At 40.6% G+C, this 23,460-nt stretch overlaps 1 protein-coding gene across 3 annotated transcripts; it reads right to left on the bottom strand.

Annotated features, from left to right (window-relative positions):
• Positions 1–14,934: 14,934 nt before the first annotated feature.
• On the bottom strand, positions 14,935–23,443 carry THAP5 (THAP domain containing 5). Of its 3 annotated transcripts, none has more exons than XM_040596235.1 (3): positions 23,281–23,443; positions 19,290–19,479; positions 14,935–16,441 (listed from the first exon to the last, which is right to left on the bottom strand). In XM_040596235.1, the coding sequence occupies exons 1-3, from the start codon at positions 23,361–23,363 to the stop codon at positions 15,473–15,475; spliced, it is 1,242 nt and encodes a 413-aa protein (XP_040452169.1). In that variant the 5' UTR covers positions 23,364–23,443; the 3' UTR covers positions 14,935–15,472. The 3 variants fall into 3 exon arrangements, with proteins under 3 accessions (XP_040452169.1, XP_040452170.1, XP_040452171.1); XM_040596236.1 differs by lacking the exon at positions 23,281–23,443 and adding an exon at positions 22,425–22,648; XM_040596237.1 differs by lacking the exon at positions 23,281–23,443 and adding an exon at positions 19,662–22,369.
• Positions 23,444–23,460: the final 17 nt, after the last annotated feature.

Here is a 23,460-nt window from a genome sequence, read left to right as displayed (position 1 = left end):
GGGGAAATAACCCATATGGCTTATTACACCACCTGGAGCCAGTCTCCATTGGTGGTCTTCTCCCTTCCTTGTGCAGATGACAAGGGCTGGATACCTTTCTGGTTTCTGGCTTGCAGGTGTTGCCGCCAGCAAGCGCTGTGGCTGTTCAGGGGTAGAGAAAATTTGGGTTCTAGAATTAAGAGAAAAACTTATAAAATGCTACAGAACATGCTCTTTCTAGGTGGATGGCACTTTAGAGCTACACACTTTGATTTCAGAAAGTTGTTTCTTTAGCCATGAGATTCAAATGCAAGAGGAAGGACTAGGCAGCCCGTGAAGCTGCAGCAGGGAATTACAAAGCCAGCAGCAGACATCCTGGCACACGCATGTTCTTCTGAAGGAGGCAGCTGCTCTAGTCTGATTAGCAGCCATGAAACTGTTTGGTTGTAAGCCAGACTGATAAATAAAGTAACTCTTTCAATACCAAGTCTGCCTTTAGACATCAAAATGAAAGTATATCAAATAAACTGCTATTTTCTAGTCCTACACCACGTGTGTTACCCTAAACGAAGAGTAAGGCCCCATAATGCTGAAAAGTGCTATCTGAATATAGTGGAATTATTATTTCTAGGAACTCTGAGACAAACAAGTAAATTAGTTCAGACTGTTAAATGAGATCCGAGTGACCTCTGTCCAGTTAGTCAAAAGGGATCCTCGTTTCTCCTCAGTTCTGAAAAATACTGCTGGCTGTCAGCAGTGTCCGAAACTGTTTTCACTTTAGCCTTTCCAGCTAATCTGGGCTGCTGAACAGCATATTTGACCGCCGGAGCAGAATTAATATGATCCTAGCTACGGTGGTTAGCTAGGGCTATCTAGGTTACCTATAGGAGCTGCAAAAGCTGAGCATGCTAAAGAGTGGCTCCCCTAAGCTTTGGCACACAGAGGATTTTATGAAGGGATAACACTGACTTCAAAGATAAGCAAGTTGCTCTGAAAATTAAATCCCATTGAGTATGACGACAGCTGGGGAAACCAAATAAGAAGATTAGTCAAAAATGTCGTAGTCATAAGATTTAGCAAGTCGGCAACTCCTATTTGATCCTGGAAAGCATTTTTGAGGTGGTGGAGGAAAAAGTATCCCAAGGGTATTCCCAAAATACCCTCCATTGGGGTATAGACTTGATTTACACTTAAATATCGATGACAAAGAATAGAGGAAAAGACTAGATAGTGGAAGGTTACAGAAGGGGACAAGACATCTCTAAGGCAATTCGTTCTCAGTGAACATTCAGGCCAAAAGGAATCACGCAATTAGGGCCCACTGAAACACCATTTCCCCGGGGTTTGCGAATTGTCAAAAGCTAAACCCCAGCCACATCAACCTGGTACAGATCCCCTAGCCTGCTGGAGGTGGTAAGCTCCTCTCTGCTCCTTATGCTGAGTATTACCATGTCTTGTTGGTGAGCGGGGCAGCTGCTCACTTGGAAATCACATTGTGCTGCTGGTGGTGATGTCTGAGGAGAGCTGCTCAAGCAGCAAGGCTCTTTTGTGTGGAAAATAGTGTCTATTTTCAGCCCACCAGACTTTGTAATGGTAGCTCAGGCTGTCACACAAGACAGCTTGCATATTATAATATCCATGCTGTTAAAATCAGAGGTTTCCTTTAAAATCAAGTGATCAAAATTAATAGTTGTGGGTGTGTGACCCAATGAAATAATTGGAAAGGAATATGGGAAATAAGAGGATTTATCAATGACAAGATCTTTCTTTCTTTTTCCATCATTTAAGTTCTCCGGTATGTTTCAGTCATTTCTGGACAAATACTGTGCTAATTAGCTTAATTTTCCCTGGGCAAAAAATCTGGCTCTTTTTTTTCTTCCCCTGAGAACATATTTTCACACTTTTAATCAGAATATGCTGAGGCTGCCTCAAATCACAGGAGTGTGTCAAAATGCGTAATAAAACCTGGAAAGCGGTAGTGACGGGTTGGCTTTTTGGTTTTATATTTCTTGGCATTTTTACCTTTGGGGAAACAAATTTCAACCGGTACATAAATATATATATCCAGTATATATATATATATACTTAGAAATCATCGGTGGAGATTTTGTTGATTGACTTCTGAGACTGAATTAGGAAACTGGCAGATAAAAGCAGTGTTTAGAGGCAACTGGCAGCCCTGGGGGATGCTACCAGAGGTAGAAAATTACACTGTTTACTCCAAAGAATATAAACAAATATTTGGGCCCGTTTTTACTTTCCCATTGATATTTCTCATTAGGATGTGCAGCACAATCTGAAAACAATGCGGGGCTTAGTATGGGAGATTATGCTGTTCCACTGCCACTGATTCAAATAGATGTGCTAGTTTTCCCTTAATCATACTGGGCTGTCTCCAATGCCATTGTAACATAAATTCTGCAAAAGACTCTGCTGCCCCCTTGTTCTCCAGTCTTTCACCTACTTTTCGCTCTTTTTCTTGCTAAATATGGCAATGAGAAGTAAAAAAAAATATAAAGCAGTAAGTATCTATGTGCTAGCAAAAATAAACTTCTAGTGCCAAAGTATTTGTACTAATTCTGAGAAGCTGTGTCAAAGGACGGAGCACATTTTCTCTTTACATTTTCCCCTAACGAACAGTTACAGGACAGTGCATGTGAGCCTCTCCATCGATTCTGATGTGTTTTGCGTCATCATGATGCTCTCCTCACCCAGCAGAGGCAGAGCTCTGCATGCCGTCTGAAAATCAAAATGGCATTTTTGCAGCCTTAAAATAGTAGGGCTGGGACATGGATGCAAACAATTGTCATTCTTGTTCCATCTTATTTTCTTTTTCCCTGATGACAAATGCTCACTAGTAGCAAAACCAAAGGACATTTGAAAATAAATTAATTTGAAAGGCTTCCACCCAAAAATAATGATTGCTTGGTCTATACACTCTTGTGTGAACACAAGCAGGTCTTTGTGCCAGTATTATATTCAGAAAATATAAACTGGAACACAAGCCTTTTGTTTTATGTGGTGTTTGAAGCACAGAGAGCGTTTCAGCGTGGCACTGTGGGCCATGCCAGTAGCCAGGGCCCCTGTCCCCCCCTCTCCTGGTGGGGAGCTGCCCAGCTCAGAGCCCCCCACTGCATCAGGGCCCAGCAGCAGGAAGGGGCAGAGCTGCTGTGAGAGGGAAGCCACATTAAGTGATCTTCAGAGGACTGACAGAACCAACATTTCTGGGATTTTGTGGTTTTGTGATTTGTGGCTGAGATACTAGACTGCATTTGGAAACTCTCAAGTCTTTTCCCAACTTTCCCAAGGGCATCCACCTCTCTGTGTGGTTCTAGATGTACAGAATAGGGGTAGTAAACTCCTTCTTTTGCTTGCTAGCTGATTCTTCTATTAGATTCATTTCTGGGTATGTATCACCCCTGAGACGTTTGTTCCCTTCATAACAGTAATGAAAATGAAGCCAGTGGGCAGTTGTGCTGCGGTTGTGATGGGTCATGGGAGATGGAATTTGGAGCAAGGTTTGATATTTTGTGTTACTTTGGCCCTCAGTCTCTCTTAAGCCACTTTCAAAGTATTTTTATAGCATGTTTTATAGTCCCTTCAGGATCATGAGTTAGTTCCTCTTCTCTTACATTTTTCATGTCAGATTTATGTTTTGGCTCAAGTCTTAAATAAATGTTTTCAGTTACAATGCTTTTCATCAGTTTTAAGAGTATTGTGTCCCTTTGCATCAAACATTTAGAACAGAAACTCGATACGCATGGAATTAAAAAATCTGAGTATTTATTATTAATGATTACATGTAGCAGGAAAATATTACCCATTCAGGAGTTTTAAAAAAAGACACAGGAAAAGGGCAGTGCCAAGGAGCATGCTGTACATCTGTTTTTGTGGAGCTCCTCTAAAAGTAAGCAGTTGGTAATAAGGGAATAACGTAGCTTGTAAAAGTGCAAAACCTGCGGGTTATCTTTGCCAGGATTCCTGTCCTTACAGAGCTGCATTTTGCTTACGGTATTTGTGGTAAGTTACTGTTCTCCCTTTCCAGATTACTAAAATGTTTTCACTCTGGAAGGGGAGATTTGCCTTTCTTCCTTTAGGAGCTACTTTACAGTGACTTCTTTTCAACAGCAGATGTGACACCAGACTTGGCAGCGTGCAAATATTTGTCCTTCATTGGGGTCGCTTGGAAGCCCTTTGCAACAAGCGCAGGCCTCAGTCAGCTGGAGGCAGCTTCTGGTGCATCGTGGCTTCACCGGGAATTTCATTTCATGCAGGCTCTGGCATATTTGAAGGGAGAAGAGGGAGTAGTGTTTTTCAGAGGAAGCACAGAGTATATTGAGGCCAGTTCTCTCATTATTTCAGATCTATGTAAGGCTTTCATGAGTATCGTGCTCAAGTGCTTTGATATTACATCATGTCAGGTGACAAAGGTATTAGCTCTCTCTTTTAATGTTTGCAGCATCTTCCCAGCCCCGAGGCTGTACAAATTGTGCTGCCTTCTCTTAGCAGCTATTCCTCTCCCTTTGGGCGGGTGGGTTGCTGGTGGGAGGTGTGCCTGAGGTGGCTGCTGTGGCTCCAGGCCACCGGCACAGACCACCAGCCTTGGCACACCACTCCCTGCATCTTGGATCCACTGAGAATAAAAAAAAGATTAGTGGCCAGATTTGTACAAATAGCATGATGCTATTTTTATTTTTATTTTCCTTTAAAAATGAAACCTTTAGTCTCTAGCTTCTTTTAAGAAATATAAATACTTGAGGAAAAGGCAACAGTATGAAAAATGGTATGTGTGGCATACCTTACTCCTACATCTTACTCTTTGCAAGGGGGCTGGGGGCAAGGGCAGCAGAAATTCGTAGTCTTAATTTTGCATAAGAGAGATACATTGCAGGGCCATGCACTGGGAACAGCACTGGCAAGTTTCATGTGTCTGACAAGGTCTCCAGTGCATCTTCACACTGTTTGTAGGATTTAACAAAGGGCTGCCTGCCTGAGCCTGGCTCAGGTAATTTCTTCCATAACAGAAACAGACTTTTGCTGTAAAGGACAGGAGATGGTCTGTGTACTGAACAAAGAATATCAGGGTTAATTTAAATTCCAAAAATTCATGACTCTTCTTTATAGTCTTCACTCCAGTCCCTTACAAATCACAATCTTCTGGGAAGAAAAGCAAAATGAACCAGCACTTAATGCTTTTAATGTCCCTGCAGTTCTTAAATATTATTGGCTTCTGCTTTTTCTCTAGAAAGCTGCAGAAAAATGGACTGTTGCACAGGTGTCAATACTAATTGCAAATTAGCCATTCCCAGCTATAGCTCGTCTGAATTATAACTTGTTTCTGTTTCAAAAGCCATCAATTTTGTCATTGGAATGCAGTAAGGGGAATTTCCCAGAAGGCTACTGATCCTGTTGGATGTTGAGGTAATGTGAAATAGTGATTTCAAACATTGCACAGTGTTAGAGAATGTCCTGCAAGAAAAGACAGGACGTATTATTCTGTTATATAACATGTCATTACTACTTCATGTTCCATTGTTGAAAATTGTTGTAGAAAGTATAAAAGGCATTTTTACCGTGAATATTGGGAAGCAAGAATATGTTGCCTTTTTATGTTTAGAGGAAGAAGATTGTAATGTGTCTGGGACTTGTTCTAGCAACATGATTTCAAAATTTCCTTGTTTTTAAGGCATGTTCCGTATCTTGAGTGTTTTGTGGGCATGTGCATGTGTGTCAGGGAGAGTAAAAGTCCCCTGCCTCCCTACCAGTTTACATCACTTCAGTGTTGTATTCATATCAATGCATAACATTCACTGCATCACTTCACCTGCAATGAAACTTGTATTATATGCTCACACGTTTAATTGTTCTTAAACATGCTTATTTAAAACCCAAAGCAAAATTTTCATGGCTAGCTAAGACATCATTTGGGAAGCTTACCATATTTCTTTAACTGTCAGATTATATTTTCTTGGAGTATGTAACTAGTAACTAGAAAATTATAAACCAATCTGCAGTGTTTATAACAGGCAGTTCTCACAGTGAATCCCTAAATATTCCAGCTTTTACGTCTCTTATGTTGGGGACTAGGCCAATGATTTCCACTTTTATATTATATATGCAGCTGTTGATGGAGAAGAGAAATATGTCTAATTTATCTGTATTTGTCAAAGAAACAGGTCAAATAGAAAAGATTGTTTATTCTTTGCCTTTTATTCTGCCATTCTCATATATTATCTGCTATAAACAATGCAGAAGCTGGAGCTGCAGACCCCACAGTGGCAGATTATTATTAGCAAAATCCTTTCAGACACAGAGGAGAGTTTCTTTTAAATGAAGCAGGTTAAAAAGATACGCTGATTAAAAAAAAGACAACACCGAACATACTTATATTAACTGGTGGTAGATAATTCACCTCAGCAGGCAAGGTGCAGTCAAATGAAGCTGAGGATTTCAGTGTAATAAGCCATGTGCATGTCCATACCCCATAACTTTAATGTGTGAGCTTGGTGTAAGACAAAGTAACATAGGCTGAAAGCAATGCCTGTTACAAGCAGCAGTCACCTGGCAGTCTGGAGAGGGATTCTGCAATAGGAAGCTGTGTTCCTGAAGTCGTGAAAGGAGATTAGTGTAACAGGTGAACAAAGACTACAAGTAACAGTAAGCAAAGAGTGCCTGGAATCCCTCAGTACGCACCGAAGTCTGTGGATAAAGCTGTAAATTAATTTCAGATGTTAAATACATAATAAAATACAGAAGCTATGCAAATAAAAACCTGTATAAATATTTTTATTGAAATCTCACAAAATGGATACTTGAAGAAGTAAATCGATGCTTTTAATGTGAAAGATGTAAAATGCAATTTCATTTGGATATATGACTGTGATCTCACTATTGTGAATTATATGTTTGATAGTTGTGAAATTAGTAATCTCAAATACAACTGTGGCCGAAGTCATGTTTCTGTAGCAACTTTCAGATGTGTCAGTCTGTAATACATTTTTAATTAAAAATCTAATTGGGATTTGTTATTGCTTCTAATTAATCTCCATAAATGAAACGAAGTTTTGTGCTCATTATCTGTATCTTTTTTCTTGCAGCATTTCCTACCCCAGTCAGTCCCAGGAGCTTGGTTTACTGGTCCCTCTTTCACTACACTAAGGGGAAGGAAAACCAGGATAAAAACCAGCATCAGTCCAAGTTTTGCTTTTTCATTGAGTCCCTGCTGGAGGCTTAAGCTATGATTCAGTTCAAAGCTGATCTCTTTGCCAGCCAAACCTTGAATATTTGCTCTCCTCAGAGTGGAAAATGCAGTGTTTCTGTACCAGGTGAGGAGTTGAGCCTGTTGGAGGTGAGTCCCCTCATCTTTTAAAGGAGTACACAGACAACTGAGTCGTGGAGAGGGGCTGCTGCATTGCTAGTGAGGTACGGATGCCTTTCTACAGATATTGGTTGGGGCTTTGACTTGAAAAGACGGCCTGCCTTTGCAGTCACCCTTATCTAGTGGCAGCAGAACATCCACTGGTTCCTGAAAACTTCTGGTTAGTGTGCTGGAGCCAGCCCTGGGAAAGCTTATTCAGTGTTGTGAGAGTATTTGTTCTCAGTAGGCACTAGAGGCAAAATGGGGTCGTTGCTCTGTAACTGCCCTCCAGCCAAAGCAGCTTTACATGGTACAGGATTTCTCATCAAATAAAACACTGAATAAAGAGCTTTGATGTAAGTTTAATAACATCTACTAGTAAGTATAAGATCTAAAGTGCTTGATGTATTTTGCATGCTGTGAAACCATCTCTCATGTCTTTCTTGTCTGCCATCTCCAAATGGTAGCTATTCTGGGAGCTCCTGAAGCCTATTCTTATGTGACCGCACAGTCTATTGACTCAAACTGAAGGTCAGACTGTTAGTATTTGTGATCTATACTGTGCTTACTCAAGCAGACATGGCTGAAAAGGACCTCTTTGTGACGTCTGCTACTACTCCAGAGAGAAGCTATAGCAGCCACAAGGTTTTTTTCAGTCCCAAGGGGCTGTAAGAGGTCAAATGTGTCTGACTGCAGCCAGTTAATGCTAATTACAAGGCAGTGCAGAGCTCTTATATCTGATATGCACCTCGTGAGGATGTTCTGCAGTGCTAAGAACGGTGCCTAGTAAGTACTTTGCCTAAGCCAGGCACCTGGTGAATCAGTTTTCCGACTTGGTCAAACTTCTTACGCAGACAGAGGTGTCTTTCCAAATCTACAGAGAAAAAAAAAAGTTGTCGGTAACTATATAAATGAATATCTGAGCAGAATTCCCTCTAGAGCTTTAAAAGAAATTAAGGCATAATTTGGAAGGACTGCTGTGCTCCTTTATATTAGCCTTTAGTCTTCCCAACTTGTCCCTGCCTAACTGAAAGTGATTTACCTTTTGAAGCACAAGGTGAGATTCACTTTCAGTAACTTCAGTCATTTATAACATACATGGCTACACCTGAAATACCTGTCTTGAAAATCCACCTGGCCATAGTCAGTCGATAAATAGGCATTTCTTCAGTTCATTTCTTCTTCTTTGTATCAAATATCCCTTAATTAAGGTGCACCTCATGATAGAGACATTCAGAGACAGGTGAGACAATTTCTTTCAGGAGGCTGTGGGGGAGTGGCTGGTCACTTTCTGTGTACCCAGAGAAGCTGCAGCCCCTGGCCCCACCAACCCTGCGGCTCATTCATGCCTCTGAAGACAGTATTTACCTTGACACAGCTGTCATCTTCACCTGGTTTTGCAGTGCCACTGTTTCGCAGCCCTGTTCCATTCATTCAGAAAATCCCATGGATACTTCTAACCAGTACTGTAATGCCCTATTTTACCTGTTGTTGCTTATTCCAGTGTAACTTCCAAAATACAAGAAACTTGCTTGAATGTGCAGGACCAGCATTCCCCTATTCCAATGTTGTTCGTATCATCTGAAGTTGCATATTCTCGGAGCAAAGTTACTCCCACCACATTTTAAGAGGAGATTATGCCATGCATAAAGCTGTTGTGCATGGATCTTCCCAGTTACAAAAACATGGCTGCAGTACTTGAGTGGCAAACCAGACACCCTTGATGAAGTGTGTGATTGAACCCTCATACTACTACTCTCATCAGTATGCAAATAAGCAATGCTAAACTGTTTACGAGATTCAAACTTTAATCACTGACCCACTTCAACAAATGAGGAATGCAATCATGCTCCATGTGAGGACAGTGAATACATCCTCTTTTGCGACTCAGTTGAGCAGAAGGCTCTCGAATTTCATGTTTTATGCTCAGAATAGAAATGAGTTTCTTCTTGTCTGAAGCTTTATTTCTGGGAGATTGAAGACAATTAGTCATAATTTTTTGTTCAGACACTACCCTTCTTTATTAAAGATACGTCTGAAATATAAGGAAGAAAAAACCTGCATAGATAATCTGTTTGCATGTTTCAACAACAGAATAAAAATAAAACGCAGGTCTTTAGTCCGAGTTCTACAAAGCGATCCAGTAGCACCACCTGCTGCTCACAGGGAGCATTGCTGTTTTATAGACACCCTACATAATACTTTTTATATGTAAATATAGCTATTCCAAAAGCATCTACACAGTTTAACCTTTCCGAATGGATATGAAATGGGCTTCTAAACGGCTTTTATGCTTTCATAAATGCCATTGTAAGTGTTCTTTGTAGGAAGGACTTAGCGATAGACTTTTTGCAATGTAGCCCATAATATTTAATGCCAAGAGATATATTTACTGGAAAAAGTCTGCTTAGAGGTCTTATTATTTTATTTGTGGAAAACACTTTGGCAGAAACGTACATCTTCTCTGCAGCAGTAGATGGTCTGGTAAACTACAAAGCCATTACACTGATTTCAGTGAAGGAGAAAATCAAGCAGTGATATTTTCATATGAACTAGTATGAATAAAATCCTAAAGCATTTCCAGAGATCCACTTGAGGTTGCATAAATGCAAATTAGTCATAAAATTATCTGCTAAATAAGCAAAGAAAACGATTTTTTTTGTTCAAATTGAAGTTCATTTCTAAGTCATTAATGAGCATATAATTTGTCCTTTTCTCTTTCTCTGGTCCTCTTCCCTTTTGCCTTGGTGCTGGTAATGCATACCTTTCCAGTGGGTTACTGGATTTTCCCTGTAGCTTTGAGCTTGCCTGGCATGCGGGATCCTCAGGAAAGGGCAATACCTGCCAGTGATGTCGGCTTGGCAGAGCAGAGATGCCCCACAGGAAGGCACCTTTGCCAGGCAGAACTCTAACGCCAAAGCCCGCACCTTCCTCCCTGTCCCCTGAGCATCTCCCACACCTCCCCAGCGCACAGGTGCCATCTCCCCTCCAGCCTTACAACGTGTCACAAAGTTTCCTGCTTGTGGAGTTTATGGAAAAGGCCTGAGTCAGTCACTGCTAACCTTAACATCTTATGCCTTTCATTGAGGCTCGATGTGGACTTTTGCCTAGTTTTGCCTGGGTAGTTAAAAAATTGCCAGCCTGCTGTTCAGTGTCTCCTGGGTTTGCCCAGAAGGCAGGTGGGTCTTTCCTGGTGTCTCTCACTGGGCAGGTACAACCTCTCACAAAAGCAGGCTCTGGGATTCATTGCCCTACTGTCATTATGAAGTTTTAAACCTCCAAGAGTAAAGGAATTTCAGCACTTACCACAGTGGAGTTTAGAAACAATACATCCTGCCAAGCACAGTCTACCACTGTCATTGACACAATTAACTAATTACAGCTGTAGGAACCCACAGCATGCAGGAAACCCCTGCCAGCATGAGCCCTCACCTGGAAACGTGATGGGGTCCCTGGGTGTTACACCACCCCGCTGCTACCTGGAAGGGCTGGGCTGGCTCTGGCTCTGCTGAGGCACCATCGAGCACAGGCCGGACTGCAGGAGTGTGGCTTTGCATGGACTCAGAGAATCATTTTGGCTGGAAAAGACCTTTATGAACATCAAGTCCAACTGTTAACGCAGCACTGCCAAGTCCACCACTAAGCCATGAGCCAAAGAACCGCATCTACACATTTTTTCAAACACTTCCAGGGATGTTGATTCTACCACTTCCCTGGGCAGCCTGTTCCAATGCTTGACAACCCTTTCAGTGAATAACTTTTTCCTAATATCCAATCTAAACCTCTCCTGGAGTAACTTGAGACCATTTCCTCTTGTCCTGTCACTTGTTACTTGGGAAAAGAGACTGACCCCACCTGCCTACAACCTCCTGTCAGGCAGTTGTAGAGAGCAATAAGGTCCCCCCGAGCTTCCTTTTCTCCAGTCTAAACAAACCCAGTTCCCTCAGCTGCTTCTTATAAGACTTGTGCTCCCAGACCCTTCAGCTGCTTCGTTGCCCGTCTCTGGATGCACTCCAGCACTTCGATGTCTGTAATTAGTGAAGGGCCCAAAACTGAACCCAGTATTCAAGGCGTGGCCTCACCAGTGCCAAGTACAGGGGGACCATCACCTCCCTAGTCCTGCTGACCACACTGTTCCTGATACAGGATGCTGTTGGTCTTCTTGGACACCTGGGCACACTGCATGTATGACATTAACCTGCAGTTAAGCAGTATTATCCAGTGAGAGAAGGCATCGAGATGTATACAAGGCAGTTAGAACCAAAGTGTGGTTAGGTCTGAAGGAACTCAATCTATTGCAGAAGAAGTTAGGAGATGGAGAGAAATGTAATTTTTAAATTGTGACATGTAGCTTCAAGTTTACTGATGAGAAGACAGCATCTAGCATGAATTGATGAACCGTGTCATTAGAGCCTAGCAGCACTTCAGTCAGAGAGGATGTCTTTACAGGAGGCAGAGCAGTGGCACAGCTGGACCCCACCACACTGGTCCAGAGCACCCATCATCATAGACTAGCTTGGGCAAAACAGAGGAGGGCAGAGAAAATGAATTATTAACAAAGATGGTATTTTAAATGAGCCCACATCTGCTGCTGGTTTTTCTAATGTAGGAGCCAAGACTCAAAGTAGGAGAGGGTTTTAGTGGAAAGGATGAATAACTACAACTCCACTGCAGTAAAAGAGTAGAAGGACTTCAAAGACATCTCTAATGAGAGATCTAGACAGCCATCTCATGAATGCTTGTAAGGCATGCAAGAGTGCAGTCAGTATTTGCATCACTGATGCAAGAAAGCACCAAAGAGAAGTCCTGGATACTCATTAGCCTGTGAGAAAGAAAAATCCCCTGTAGCTGTCCCTGCATTCAGAATGAGTTACATCAGTGGAAACTGGCAGTCAAAAGTTAAAAAAAAGTTGATGCAAATGCAAAATTATTGAAAAGGTAAATAAGAACATGTAACTTGATCAAGATAAAAGCCTGATTACAGAAGGAATGATGATTCAGCGTACTACTTCAATGCTGGGCTGCAACTGCACAAAAGCAGTTTCCACTGGGACTCAAGGAATAATATAGCACCTTCAAGAGCCCATAAAGTTTAGTGAAATAAAATTATGTGCAAAGGCTGTACAGTTTTATGATTAGGAAACACTGAAAACAAAGTGTATGTGTACCATCTAATTCAGTGAGGTGTAGCAATTTCCAGCACAGCATTCTTCCTTCCTTTAATAATTAGCCTGAGTAATTCCATGTCAGCATATCACTGAAGCAAAGGACCTGTGTTTTCCTGTAAGCAACAACAGCCAGCTATAATACTGAACATTTTAAAATGAATACAGAAGCTCTCTGCCCAAAATAATTTATTGGAATCAGTTTGCAACAGTCACCAACAAAACACAGCATGGATTCTGCTCTACCTTCAAATTGCTTTCTGGAGTTTCAGCCTCCTCACTGCTACAAGACTTGGCCTGAGAAATGCTACATACAAAATCATCTTGTCTTCAGACAATCTCTGACTTTTTATTTTGAAGTTGGTGATGCTGTCCACTGCAGAAACCATGAACCTGGATGGGATGGACACGCTATGATCTGACCTACTGAGAGCAACCACATGCCAAATTTAGAATTAAGGAAAACTGGCAAGTTTAAAACTGAAGTTGTAAAGCTCTACTTGGAAACACCAGGTTAATAAACTATTGTAATTTTTAACACTTTTTTGAATACTTGTTAGACACTTTGCTTAAGAGCTGTAATATCTGGCTTGTTAAGACTATAGGGGTTACTTCAGGCAGCAGTTAGGTCATTATTAAGACCTATAATTAACTCTTCTCATCTGAGCCTATTACCTGGCACAAAAAGCTGTGTGTAAAGAAAAAAAAGGCAGAGGGCCTGCTATGTCCACCCTAGGCCCATTGGCTCAAATCACCCTCCAAGAGGCAAATTCGTAGACTTAGTGACAGACTTGCAGAGTTACTGAGTTTTTCTGCTAATAGTCCCAATAAACTCCATAAAAAACCCCGGAAAATGGTACACTTGCTTTTTCCCAGATTTTAAAAAAATCTATGCCGCAAATAATGCTTGCAATCTTAAAACTGGAAACTGCTAGCAAAGGCAGAAATGCAAATTACTATGTTAAAAAAACCCTTCACATTTTGGAATAGAGCTCATGTCTGAGCTTTCATTGCCATTCAAGACCTATAGTGGACTTTTGAACTGGGTGGTCAGTCTTACAATAAAGTGTTAGCAAAGAATTTGTAGTGACATTAATGAAATTTCTAAAATTGCCAAATCATGTAACAACTTAGTATATAATTTTGTAAATCACTTTAGATCTCTTTTTTAAAAATTAAAAAATACGCAGTTCAGAGAGGCCACCTGGACAATGTTAGCTGTCCAACAAAATTGGACTTTGCATAGTAGCAACATTTCTAGAGAATACAGGACAATTCTTGTAATTTCAGAGCACACAAGGCAGAACAGGTGTGTTCTTTTGTTACAGGGACAGCACTCTGTAATAAGAGGGGAAGAACTGAGCTGGTCACAGAGTCCTGGTAAATAATTGATCATATTACAGCTGACCTTTATCTTCTTCAGGAGTTTTCCCAAACATATCCTGTGCTTCAAGCCTAAAAGAAGTTAACAAGTTGAAGGACAAAACAAGCTTACTGCAGTGGTTACTGATACAGACTAACCTCTTACAGCACTTTGCTTTAGCAGACCAATATCTAGGCAGCTACTACTCCGAGCCTCAAAAATGTTCTGACATTTGACTAGTTTGCAGTTTATCTAGTTAGAGGCCAGCTTTGAAATCACTGTTGCTTGATCCTCAGTTCCTTATGAAAAGATTATCAGAACACTTCAGAATGTTTCTGATGGAGAACACAGGTTAACAGACTGCAAAGGAACCAATTTGCTCCAGTCCTAGACTGAACTGGTGGTGGTGGTAGTGGGGACACACTTTTTAATATTGGAAAATACATCCAAGCCCCTCAAGTAATTGAATCATGGCAGAATAGAACAGACTAGGTCAGTTGAAAGGGACCTACCAACAATCACCTAGTCCAGCTGTGATGTACAGTTGGACTAGATGATCCAGTACTAGTACAAGGAACTCCTGATCTGAACAGAACACAGAAACAGAAAGCATTTAAGCAAGCTAACTTCCCTCAAAATGAACCGTCAGTACCTTTCTACTGTAGTGGCATCCTGTGCACTAGAGAGTTAAAAAAAAAAAAAAAAAAAAAATCAATACAGGGGAACAGATTTCTACTCTTGCAATTCCATTTCTTGAAGAGTAAGACATACAAAAATAGCGACCCAGATTCTGCTACTTTCCCTAGCAATTTTCTCTGCAAAGAATTATCTTCTGCAGTGTATTAACGGTATATATACAACCCAGACTGCAAGATGATCAATGCTGAGTAGATAGCACTCACTGAATAGTTAGAGCTTTCCCTCTTACTAACCAACAAAAACATCACTATTTAGTATGGTTCCTTCCATTTCAGCTGAATCAATGAAACAAAAAAAAGCTATGGATCTGTTCACTGTAACAATATTCTTAAAAGAATTTTTGTTTGTAGAACTAAATGAAAAGCAACACCTTTTACTGCAGAAACAATTTTAATAAGGTCAAAGTGTACAAAAAACTACCAGAACAAATATTAGACAAACAGAAGATGAAAGAGTAATTGCGTTCTCACTGGACAATGTGTATTACACACCTCATTATTCATTTAAAAGAGCATTAAGACACTTTTTTTTAAAAAACAAGTTCATAATTGTCCATCGCAGATGCTTATTCTGTCCATTCTACTGCTGCCCCAAATGCTGGAGTTGCATGTTCCAGGGGAGCCTGCAGCTAGAAAGGTTTAACTTATCTTTATTGATTAAATTAATATACTTTTTAACAAAACTTTAACGTGTTTAGATTTTTTTAAAGCTTACTTGCAAGTCACGTTTTATAGGCAATGTTCTTCCACCTAGCTTTGGTAGTGATTGATTTAACATTTTAAAGAATATTTGCTATTCACACAATCTGCATTAGATGTCTAAAATACCACGACTGATACAGAAGTTATTTTGTCCAAAAGGACTGTCAAAGAGGCTAAAAAGATATATTAGAACAATCATTGAAAGCCTTTACTGTAACATAGTCACCTCGAGTGTTGTAAAGCAGTTTTCTACAATCTTCAGCTTTTCTTCAGAAAGCAGGTTTTCTTGCTTCAATTGTCCAATAAGAGCTTCCAAGGATCTGAGTCTCCCCAAAGTTTTTATCTCCTGCATTTCAAGTAGAGTTATCTTAGAGTGCAGCTTTGAAATTTTTTGCCAAAGGTGATCTCTGTCTATGTCTTGTTTGCAGTATGAATGCTCAGTTTGTAATACTTCACTTCCACCATATGCATTCATATAGACAGGTTTATCTGTTTCTGTCTCCTCTGTGTCAAGAAACTCTTGCTTAATAGGCAGGAAAGTAGTATCTACTATTTCAGGGTCTTCTGGACTCTCAGCTGGCACAATAATAGCGATGACAGATTCTTCACTTCCGCTGAACTGTTCAATAGTTTGTGTGACTGTACTCAGTAAAACTGCATTTTCACTTGTTGGTTGTACTTCAAGCGAGCAACCTACCACATGAGAGTCAGGATTTTCAACTGCATAGTCAGTAATTGAACCTAAAGCATTTTTCAGTTTCAGAGATGAATTAATGTAGTCAGGGTCTGTAAATTGCAAAACTGTAGCTGTACAACCTACTGGATCCTCTACAGAAGAGCAAACACTGGTAGCTTCCATGCTTTGAACTGCTGCTGCCATTAAAACAGGATTAGGTTGATGTATATGCTGCTTAGATGAACTATCAAGAGTGACACTGTCTGCCTGAAAGCCTTCTCTGTTTTGAAGTTGCAGGTTTTGAATTTGTAAAGGTTTACTCAAAACAGCTGAGCAAACTACTTCTGCTTCTTCATCTACATTTTCTGCACTTACAGGATTTTTCTTTGGCGTACAGGGTTCAAGTGATACAGATGCTTTCTCTGACACCACCTTTGTATTTGTTTCTTCTGTGTCTTTTGTCTTTAGCTCCTGTGGGCTGTTCTGAGAAAAATCTTTCTCCTGGAGGAAAAAAAAAACCCAAACATTGTAACTAGGAAATCACTTGAGCGTAAAAATATATGAAGCAAATCTCATTCTACACTATGGTACTGCATAAAGAATAATTTACATGAGCACTCTTTAAAAATTACACCAGAGACCTGAAAATTCAAGTAAGTATCTTCCATAACTTTGCTTTAGGTCCTAACTGTTGAAATAGCATTTTAAATCTCTAAAGGCAGTTAAGACTTCCCCCCCACCCCCCCATTTTCAAATCCTACGGAACTTTACCAATTTACACAAGACAATGTAATTTTAAAAGTACTTCAAGAGAAATCTGACAAAGGCTAACATCCCTTATTACCACCTGAAATACTGTATTAAATATATGTCTGTTAAATATCAACAGTACCAGACTTTTGCATTAACGATGTAACAGTGTTGTTTTAGAAAGATATAGGAAATTCTTAGTCATGCTGTCTACCCCACAGGAAATTTAATAAAAAAAGATTATGAACACAGGCTTGCTGAATAGTGAAATGTACTCATGCACAATCACATAGGCTGATTTTTAAATAACCAATTAAGTTCTGACAACTAATCTTTGTAATTCATAAGAATGGAGAACTTTTTTTTTTGGATGGACAGAAATCTTAGCAGCAGGATACAATTTACACAGGACTTTAAACAGAAATTATTACTGAAAGAGGGACAATTTGAAGCTTATCCTTTTTTAGCCACCTTCTTTTCCCTTCCTCCACATAAACTACATCACCACATAGATTTTAAGATCAGTATCCAAACAAGCTTTTTAGTACGTTTGTCAGTGAAATAAAAATACACTAATAGTGAGTGCCTTATTTTTTTCTAGTAGGCTTGATTATGAAGAAACCAAGCTGTGGAACTTGTACTCATGTTAGGCCCGTGGACTAAAAAACAAAACCAAAACTGCCCTGAACAACCAAACAGAACAAGAGTAACTTTAGCTTTGCGAACTAAATACAAGCCAAGCAAAAAAAACAAACAAACCCCAAACCAAAACAGGGGGCAAAGAAGAGTCCAGGCTGAAAAAACAGATGATGATGCAAAAGATCATTTCAAAGTGTATATTCATAAGTACGTATGTAGTCTGAAGCATCCAAAATATATTAAACTTTGTAATTCAATTGTATATGAAACTTCAGTCTTAAACGGACTGAAAAAATGTATTAAAAAAATAGGATTCATTTTGTTATCTTTATCTTTTCAGAGGTAACACTTAATACCACATCAATCTTGGGGATTTTGAGAGAATTAAGTATTTCCTTTTCTCCATTCTACCAGCAGCTGAAAAAAGCCTTCTCAGACTAAATCTTTTACCTAGAGAAATCTCTTATGAAATATATCAGAGAAATGTTCCCCAAATCCTTGCCTATCAGGACTGCCATTAAGGCTGAACAAAAGGCACCAAAACACCCCTCAGGACTGAGCTGCTGGAAGACAGACCTTTACTTTCATTGAAAAGCTTCCTTCCCCATAAGCCCCTGCCCTCACACTCTTATGACAGTCTTCAAAATAAAAATCCCTGCAAACTAGTGTAGAATGGTTACCAATATTGAAATGCAGGCAACTAATACTGCTCTTGAATCACAAACATTCTTCATTTGGAAGAAGAAATAATATGAAATGTTTCCTGAAAAATCATTAAGCATTTCTGAGAAGATACTCTTCACTTGCTCTAAGATACATAAAGCAAGATGGTGGTGAAATATATGCAAATATAGTTTTGATATATCTTTGATCAAGATTAGGTGCCTGTGTAGCACAGTATTTTGATGTAAACAATAGTACAAATCTGTGAAAGATGTCCTGGTTTTGGCTGGGATAGAATTTTCTTCATAATAGCTGGTGCAGTGCTGTCTTTTGGATTTAGCATGAGAACAATGTTGGTGGCACACTCATGTTTTTAGTTGTCGCTGGGTAATGTTTACACTAAGTCAAGGGCTCTTCAGTTTCTCAGGCCCTGCCAATGAGAAGGCTGGAGGAGCACTGGAAATTGGGAGGGGACGCAGCCAGGACAGCTGACCCAAACTAGCCAAAGGGATATTCCATACCATAGAACATCATGATCAGTATAGAAACCAGGGTGAGTTGGCCAGGAACTGTTGATTGTTGCTTGGGGACTGGCTGGGTGTTGGTCAGCAGGTGGTGAGCAATTGTACTGTGCATCACTTGGGTTTTTGTTCCATTCCCTTTGGCTTTTATTCCTCTCCCCTTCCCTCTCATCCTTATTATTACTACAGTTTTTATTTCATTCTGATTATTAAATTATTCTTACCTCAGCCTTCAAGTTTTCCCTTTTTTCCACTGATTTTCCTCCCCATCCTGCTAAGGGAGAAGGGGAGTGAGCAAGTGGCTAGGTGGTACTTAGTTGCCATCTGGAGTTAAACCACAACAAAGACAAGATATAGTCTTTGTGGGCTATGTTTAGCAGCCTACACTCCTGAGCTCTTAGGTGTCAGAGAGGTTAGGGACAAGAAAGAGAAATGAGTAGTTTGAAACTAAAACATTCCAAAGCCAGTATTAATGTACAATTAATAAAAAGCCTTAAAAGAACATTAAAATATAAGTAAGAGTAATTGCACCGGAAAAGCTTCTGTAGCTTCCAGATAAAAAAAGATACTGAACTCCAGGCAAAGTATGGGATGTTGTCTTTACACTATGGAATCACATACTCCTATTGTGTCAGTCCTGCTGACAAAATGTTTTGATAGACAGGAATTCAATTTTTAAAATAAAATATGGATGTATTACAGATAATTAGAACATCAGTATTACATCAATAGTTGATTAGCTTTGTACTACAATAAGAAAGACAAGAACACATTACCTCATCATCTGGGGAAGCGAAAATTGTTGGTACAGCAGTATGTTTCAAGTATCGTATGCCCCATCGCACATCAAGGGAATCAGGGGTAAAATGATCACTGCATAGAAGCTGGTGCTTACTTGGAGTCCATGCATCTCGTTTCATATTCCGTAACCATTTCTCCAGTCTCTCTTTATCATGAAGTGGAAATCTTTTTTAAAGCAGTTGAAAAAACAAAAAAAACCACAAACAAAAAAACTGTTATTTTTTTCTCTGTTCTTTCTTCTTTTTAAACAAAGAATATCTCATTGCTCCTTACAAGGTAGTCTTTCCTTAAGAGACAATTAAAATAATCCTTTAAAAAAATTAAATACTAATCAGGATGTCACTTACATGTTAATCCAATAATTATCCAAATTATTTCTAGTTAGATATTTGCTCTAGAGTTCACAGCAGAATTTCTGTTGATTTCTGCTAGCCGAGAGTTTCAGAAACATGGCCAAGATGTTTTGAAAGGTTTGATCCCGCAACACTTGCTCAGAAAGCAGTTCTGCTGAAATGAGATTAAATACTCTGACTTAATTTTCAAAAGTTAGGTCTGGCCCTCATTTTAGAAATAGTATTTGTGGGGCTTTTTTGTCTTACTAGACACAACTAGTAACAAAATCTTTTGTTACTGTTTTTTGTTTAACAGAGTACCTTTTAATACATCTCATACTTCAGTTTTTCTGGTAATTTTGAAAAGTGACTATTTCCAATACAGGAATTAAATTTTGTTCAAAAAGTAAATACACGCAAATGCAAAGCATTTCTATATTTTGTGTTTCAGCAATAAAGCTTTCTTACAGTGCTAAGAGCCCACACAATTTATGTAATCTATAACAAACTTTTCAACCCTCTAACCTATTTGAAAAGGCAAACGAAGAGTATAGACATTCATAGAAAAAAATTAAATTGGTTTTGAAAATATATGCAGTCAGACAAATTTCACAGGAAAAAGAACTAAAGTAAAAGAACATGGGTGAATATATGCAATTAACTTATTGAATTGCAAATGCAAAGGGAAATGAAAGGCTCATCATGATGCATACACACTCAAGCAGTTATGGTAATGGCAACATGTACATTCAGACCACTCTTGGCTCTCATTTCTTATCAGACAGATATCTAGGTATTTGAAACGTGCTTAAGTTTTCTCTGGTGCATATCAAGTTTATTTTAACTCTAGCATATAACCACATATGATACATAAAACATAACTTGAATACTGAGCAGTGTTAAATGACTACTGTTAAGAAAACATTCTTCAGAATCACGAAAATTAAAAAAATACATCTGTTTTGTGTACATGATACTGTAAGAGACAGATTCACGTAGTCATTAAACCTGTTCTGATCGTAACTGTAGGATGTAAAAAGTATTCGCTGTTGGCTGTATGATGGACAACGGAACATCCAGATGTGAATAAGTGCCTACAGCCTCTTTACAAAAGCCATTTTGTGTTACTTGCTAAATAGAAATGGAGCATTCCTAATGCCATTTGTCTTCCATTAGATCTTTTTTCCTTTTAACTAACAATCAGTTCCTTTGGTTGTGCTTATTACTATATATTTATGGAACTTTCATGCACACAAAAAAATCGTTCTGCAGTGAGGTATTCCAACACAACAGAAGCTGGGGAGAGAGCCTGGAGTGTCACCTGAATACTATGAAAGGCACCCGTCAGGCAACTTCTCGGCAAGCCCCTAGATCCCACCTTCAAATCCCTGAAGCTGTAGGCTTCTTCCAAAAGCCATACAGGGCAATGACTCTTAAGCAAGCCCACAGTGTTCCAAAATTGCAAACTCAGCTCATTTTCAGAGAAAGACACCTGAGATTCACAGGATAAAGGTGCCTATCTTCACCCCTTCCCCCATCTTTTGAATTCACTGCCAGTCAAGTTTTCAAATTACCAAGGAAACTGAGTAAGGTTTTGATGCATCTGGCTCTGAGTATCTGCAGGAATGAAAGGAATAATGCTGGCAAGAACAGAATAACCTGTGAAGGGCAGGTTAGAGGTTCAGGCTTTTCAAATCCTGACTACTAAGTGTACCCCCAACAGCAGCGTTACATATATTACAAGCATGCCCTAGGAGCAACAGAGCTTAGCCTGGGATGTTACACCCTATCCAAGAAGGTCTTGAGAACATTTGCTTCCACTGCTGTTACCCTTGCAACATAGCACTCACTGCTTTCTCCAGTCAGCCAGTTTCAGATGGAAAACAAAATAGTCTGTAGTGACAATGTCTGACAGCAAAATTTATTATTTTAGCTTAAGGGCAACTTTGCCAAAACCTGCTCCTGCTTCAATAGTCCCCCTTAATCATTAACAGAATCTATTCTCTGGTGTGAACATAACACACACACACAAATGGAAAGAAGTGGACAGAATTTGCTCAGCAGTTGCCCCCACTGCACAAGTCAGAGCGGTGTAGAAACAAAACGAAGAAGGCGCACTTAGGCCAGTTGAGATTAGATTACAATTAAAAATTTCAGAAGGGGCTCAGACCCAAACTCACAGAGCACCAAAGGACTTCTTTGGGATGGTAAGAGGCAACGGAATAAAACTTGCAATTCATGTCAGTAGTAATTGCTAATGTAGGGCAGGAGAGCTCTATAAATCAAGTCTCAGCACCCTTTCTACAGGACCATTATACTCGCCATGCAGCACAATTCAATGGCTAGATAAGACAGCTGTGTTTTTGCAATCATCTTTATACCAATGCCATTTATTTGAATATGAATATTTATCAGCACTGAAACTTGTTTTGATCATCCATGTGGCACATTCTCTAAAGCAATATAAAAAAATTATTTCCCCACATTTTCGTGATTGTTTTATGATGAATCACATATTAAAGGCATGCTGGGAAAAAAGCTTTCCTTCAATCTAAACTAAAATCCCTTTCAAGGCAGTCTTCCTGTGGGTCTTCCTACATACCCTTCCTGATCTTGGAACTAAAACAAAACTTAGTTTGAGGCATAAATTTTACTAAAACAGATTTTGAGGCTAGTCATAAAATTTCTTCACATTTTTCTTAAATGCTACAAAATTCCTCTTGTTGACAAATGCGTATCATGCTTTTATTCAACAGAAATGCATTAATATTTAGTTACCTGCACTGTGCTCCTCTCGGGGTTGTGAAACCCACCCTTCTGGGAATCAACAGCGCAGAGGTCACTGCGGGCCTGGGCCCGTGACCAACCAGTTGGGTGGCCGGGGAATACTACGCGGCCACCATAAACCGTGTTTTGGCAACCGAGCCAGGCAGCTTCCAGCCAGCTCAGCTGCTTCCAAACAAACCCGCAATGCCTCTGTTCGCAGCGAAGGCACGACAATTCTAGTGGGAATATTTCGTTTTAAAGAAACAGTATATGTTTCCTTTCCTGCTCTGTTGCCCTCCCCTCAGCTTGCAAGCTGTCAGCCACAGGACACGCAGCTCCCTCACCACGGAGCCACTGCCCCACTCGCGCCCGCCCTGCTAACCCCCTGCACAGCGCCAGCCGCGCTCCAAATACACGGGGTGACCGGTGCTACTCAGCTCTAACAGCCACACAGCCTCTGATTAGAAGCGCAAATTTTATTTCTTAGTCGAATCTCTTAGCTCTTCATTAATCGGCTGCGTCTATTCAATAGCCCTTCGGCGCCGCAGCACTCCCGCCCCACCCCCCGCAAGTACCTGCCCCTTCGCGGGGGGTGGGGGTGGGGGGACTAAACACTCGGCCTGCCGACCCTTTCTCCCCACACCTTTCCCTTCCCCTCTCCCGCAGACAGGAGGGCGCCACCTCCCCTCAGCGCCTCGGCGCCTCCCAGCCCCAGAAGTTAGTCCCTCGGCCATGTACCCACCCAGCTCCTGAGGGGCCGCTGCGGGCCTCGCCGCACTCGGAGCCGGCCCCTTCGGCGTTCACCATCCCTAGGGCCAGCCCCCCCCTCCCAGGCCTCTTCCCCCCCCCCCCCCCCCCCGCCACTCACGGGTAGAAGCTCAGCTTGCGCTGGTCCCTGGCGCTTTGGCCCCCTCGGTTCTTGCAGCAGGACGCGGCGCAGTACCGCGGCATGGCGGTCCACCGCGGCCCGGGCGCGGGGCGGAACCACCACGCGGTAGCAGTGGGGACGCGGCGGACAAGAGACACGGGGCAACAGCCCCGCCTCCGC

Source organism: Falco naumanni, chromosome 5, assembly GCF_017639655.2.
Source record: "Falco naumanni isolate bFalNau1 chromosome 5, bFalNau1.pat, whole genome shotgun sequence".
NCBI classification, from domain to species: Eukaryota; Metazoa; Chordata; class Aves; order Falconiformes; family Falconidae; genus Falco; species Falco naumanni.
Note: the sequence above shows the minus strand (reverse complement) of the source record. Positions and strands in the feature narration are given on the sequence as shown.

Excerpts from the sequence above, each read along its gene's own strand:
- THAP5 (XM_040596235.1), bottom strand. The coding sequence starts at position 23,363 with ATGCCGCGGTACTGCGCCGCGTCCTGCTGCAAGAACCGAGGGGGCCAA. Across the intron at positions 19,480-23,280 it reads CGCAAGCTGAGCTTCTACCC|ATTTCCACTTCATGATAAAG; the intron begins GTGAGTGGCGGG and ends GCTTTAAAAAAG. Across the intron at positions 16,442-19,289 it reads TCGCTTCCCCAGATGATGAG|GAGAAAGATTTTTCTCAGAA; the intron begins GTAATGTGTTCT and ends TTTTTCCTCCAG.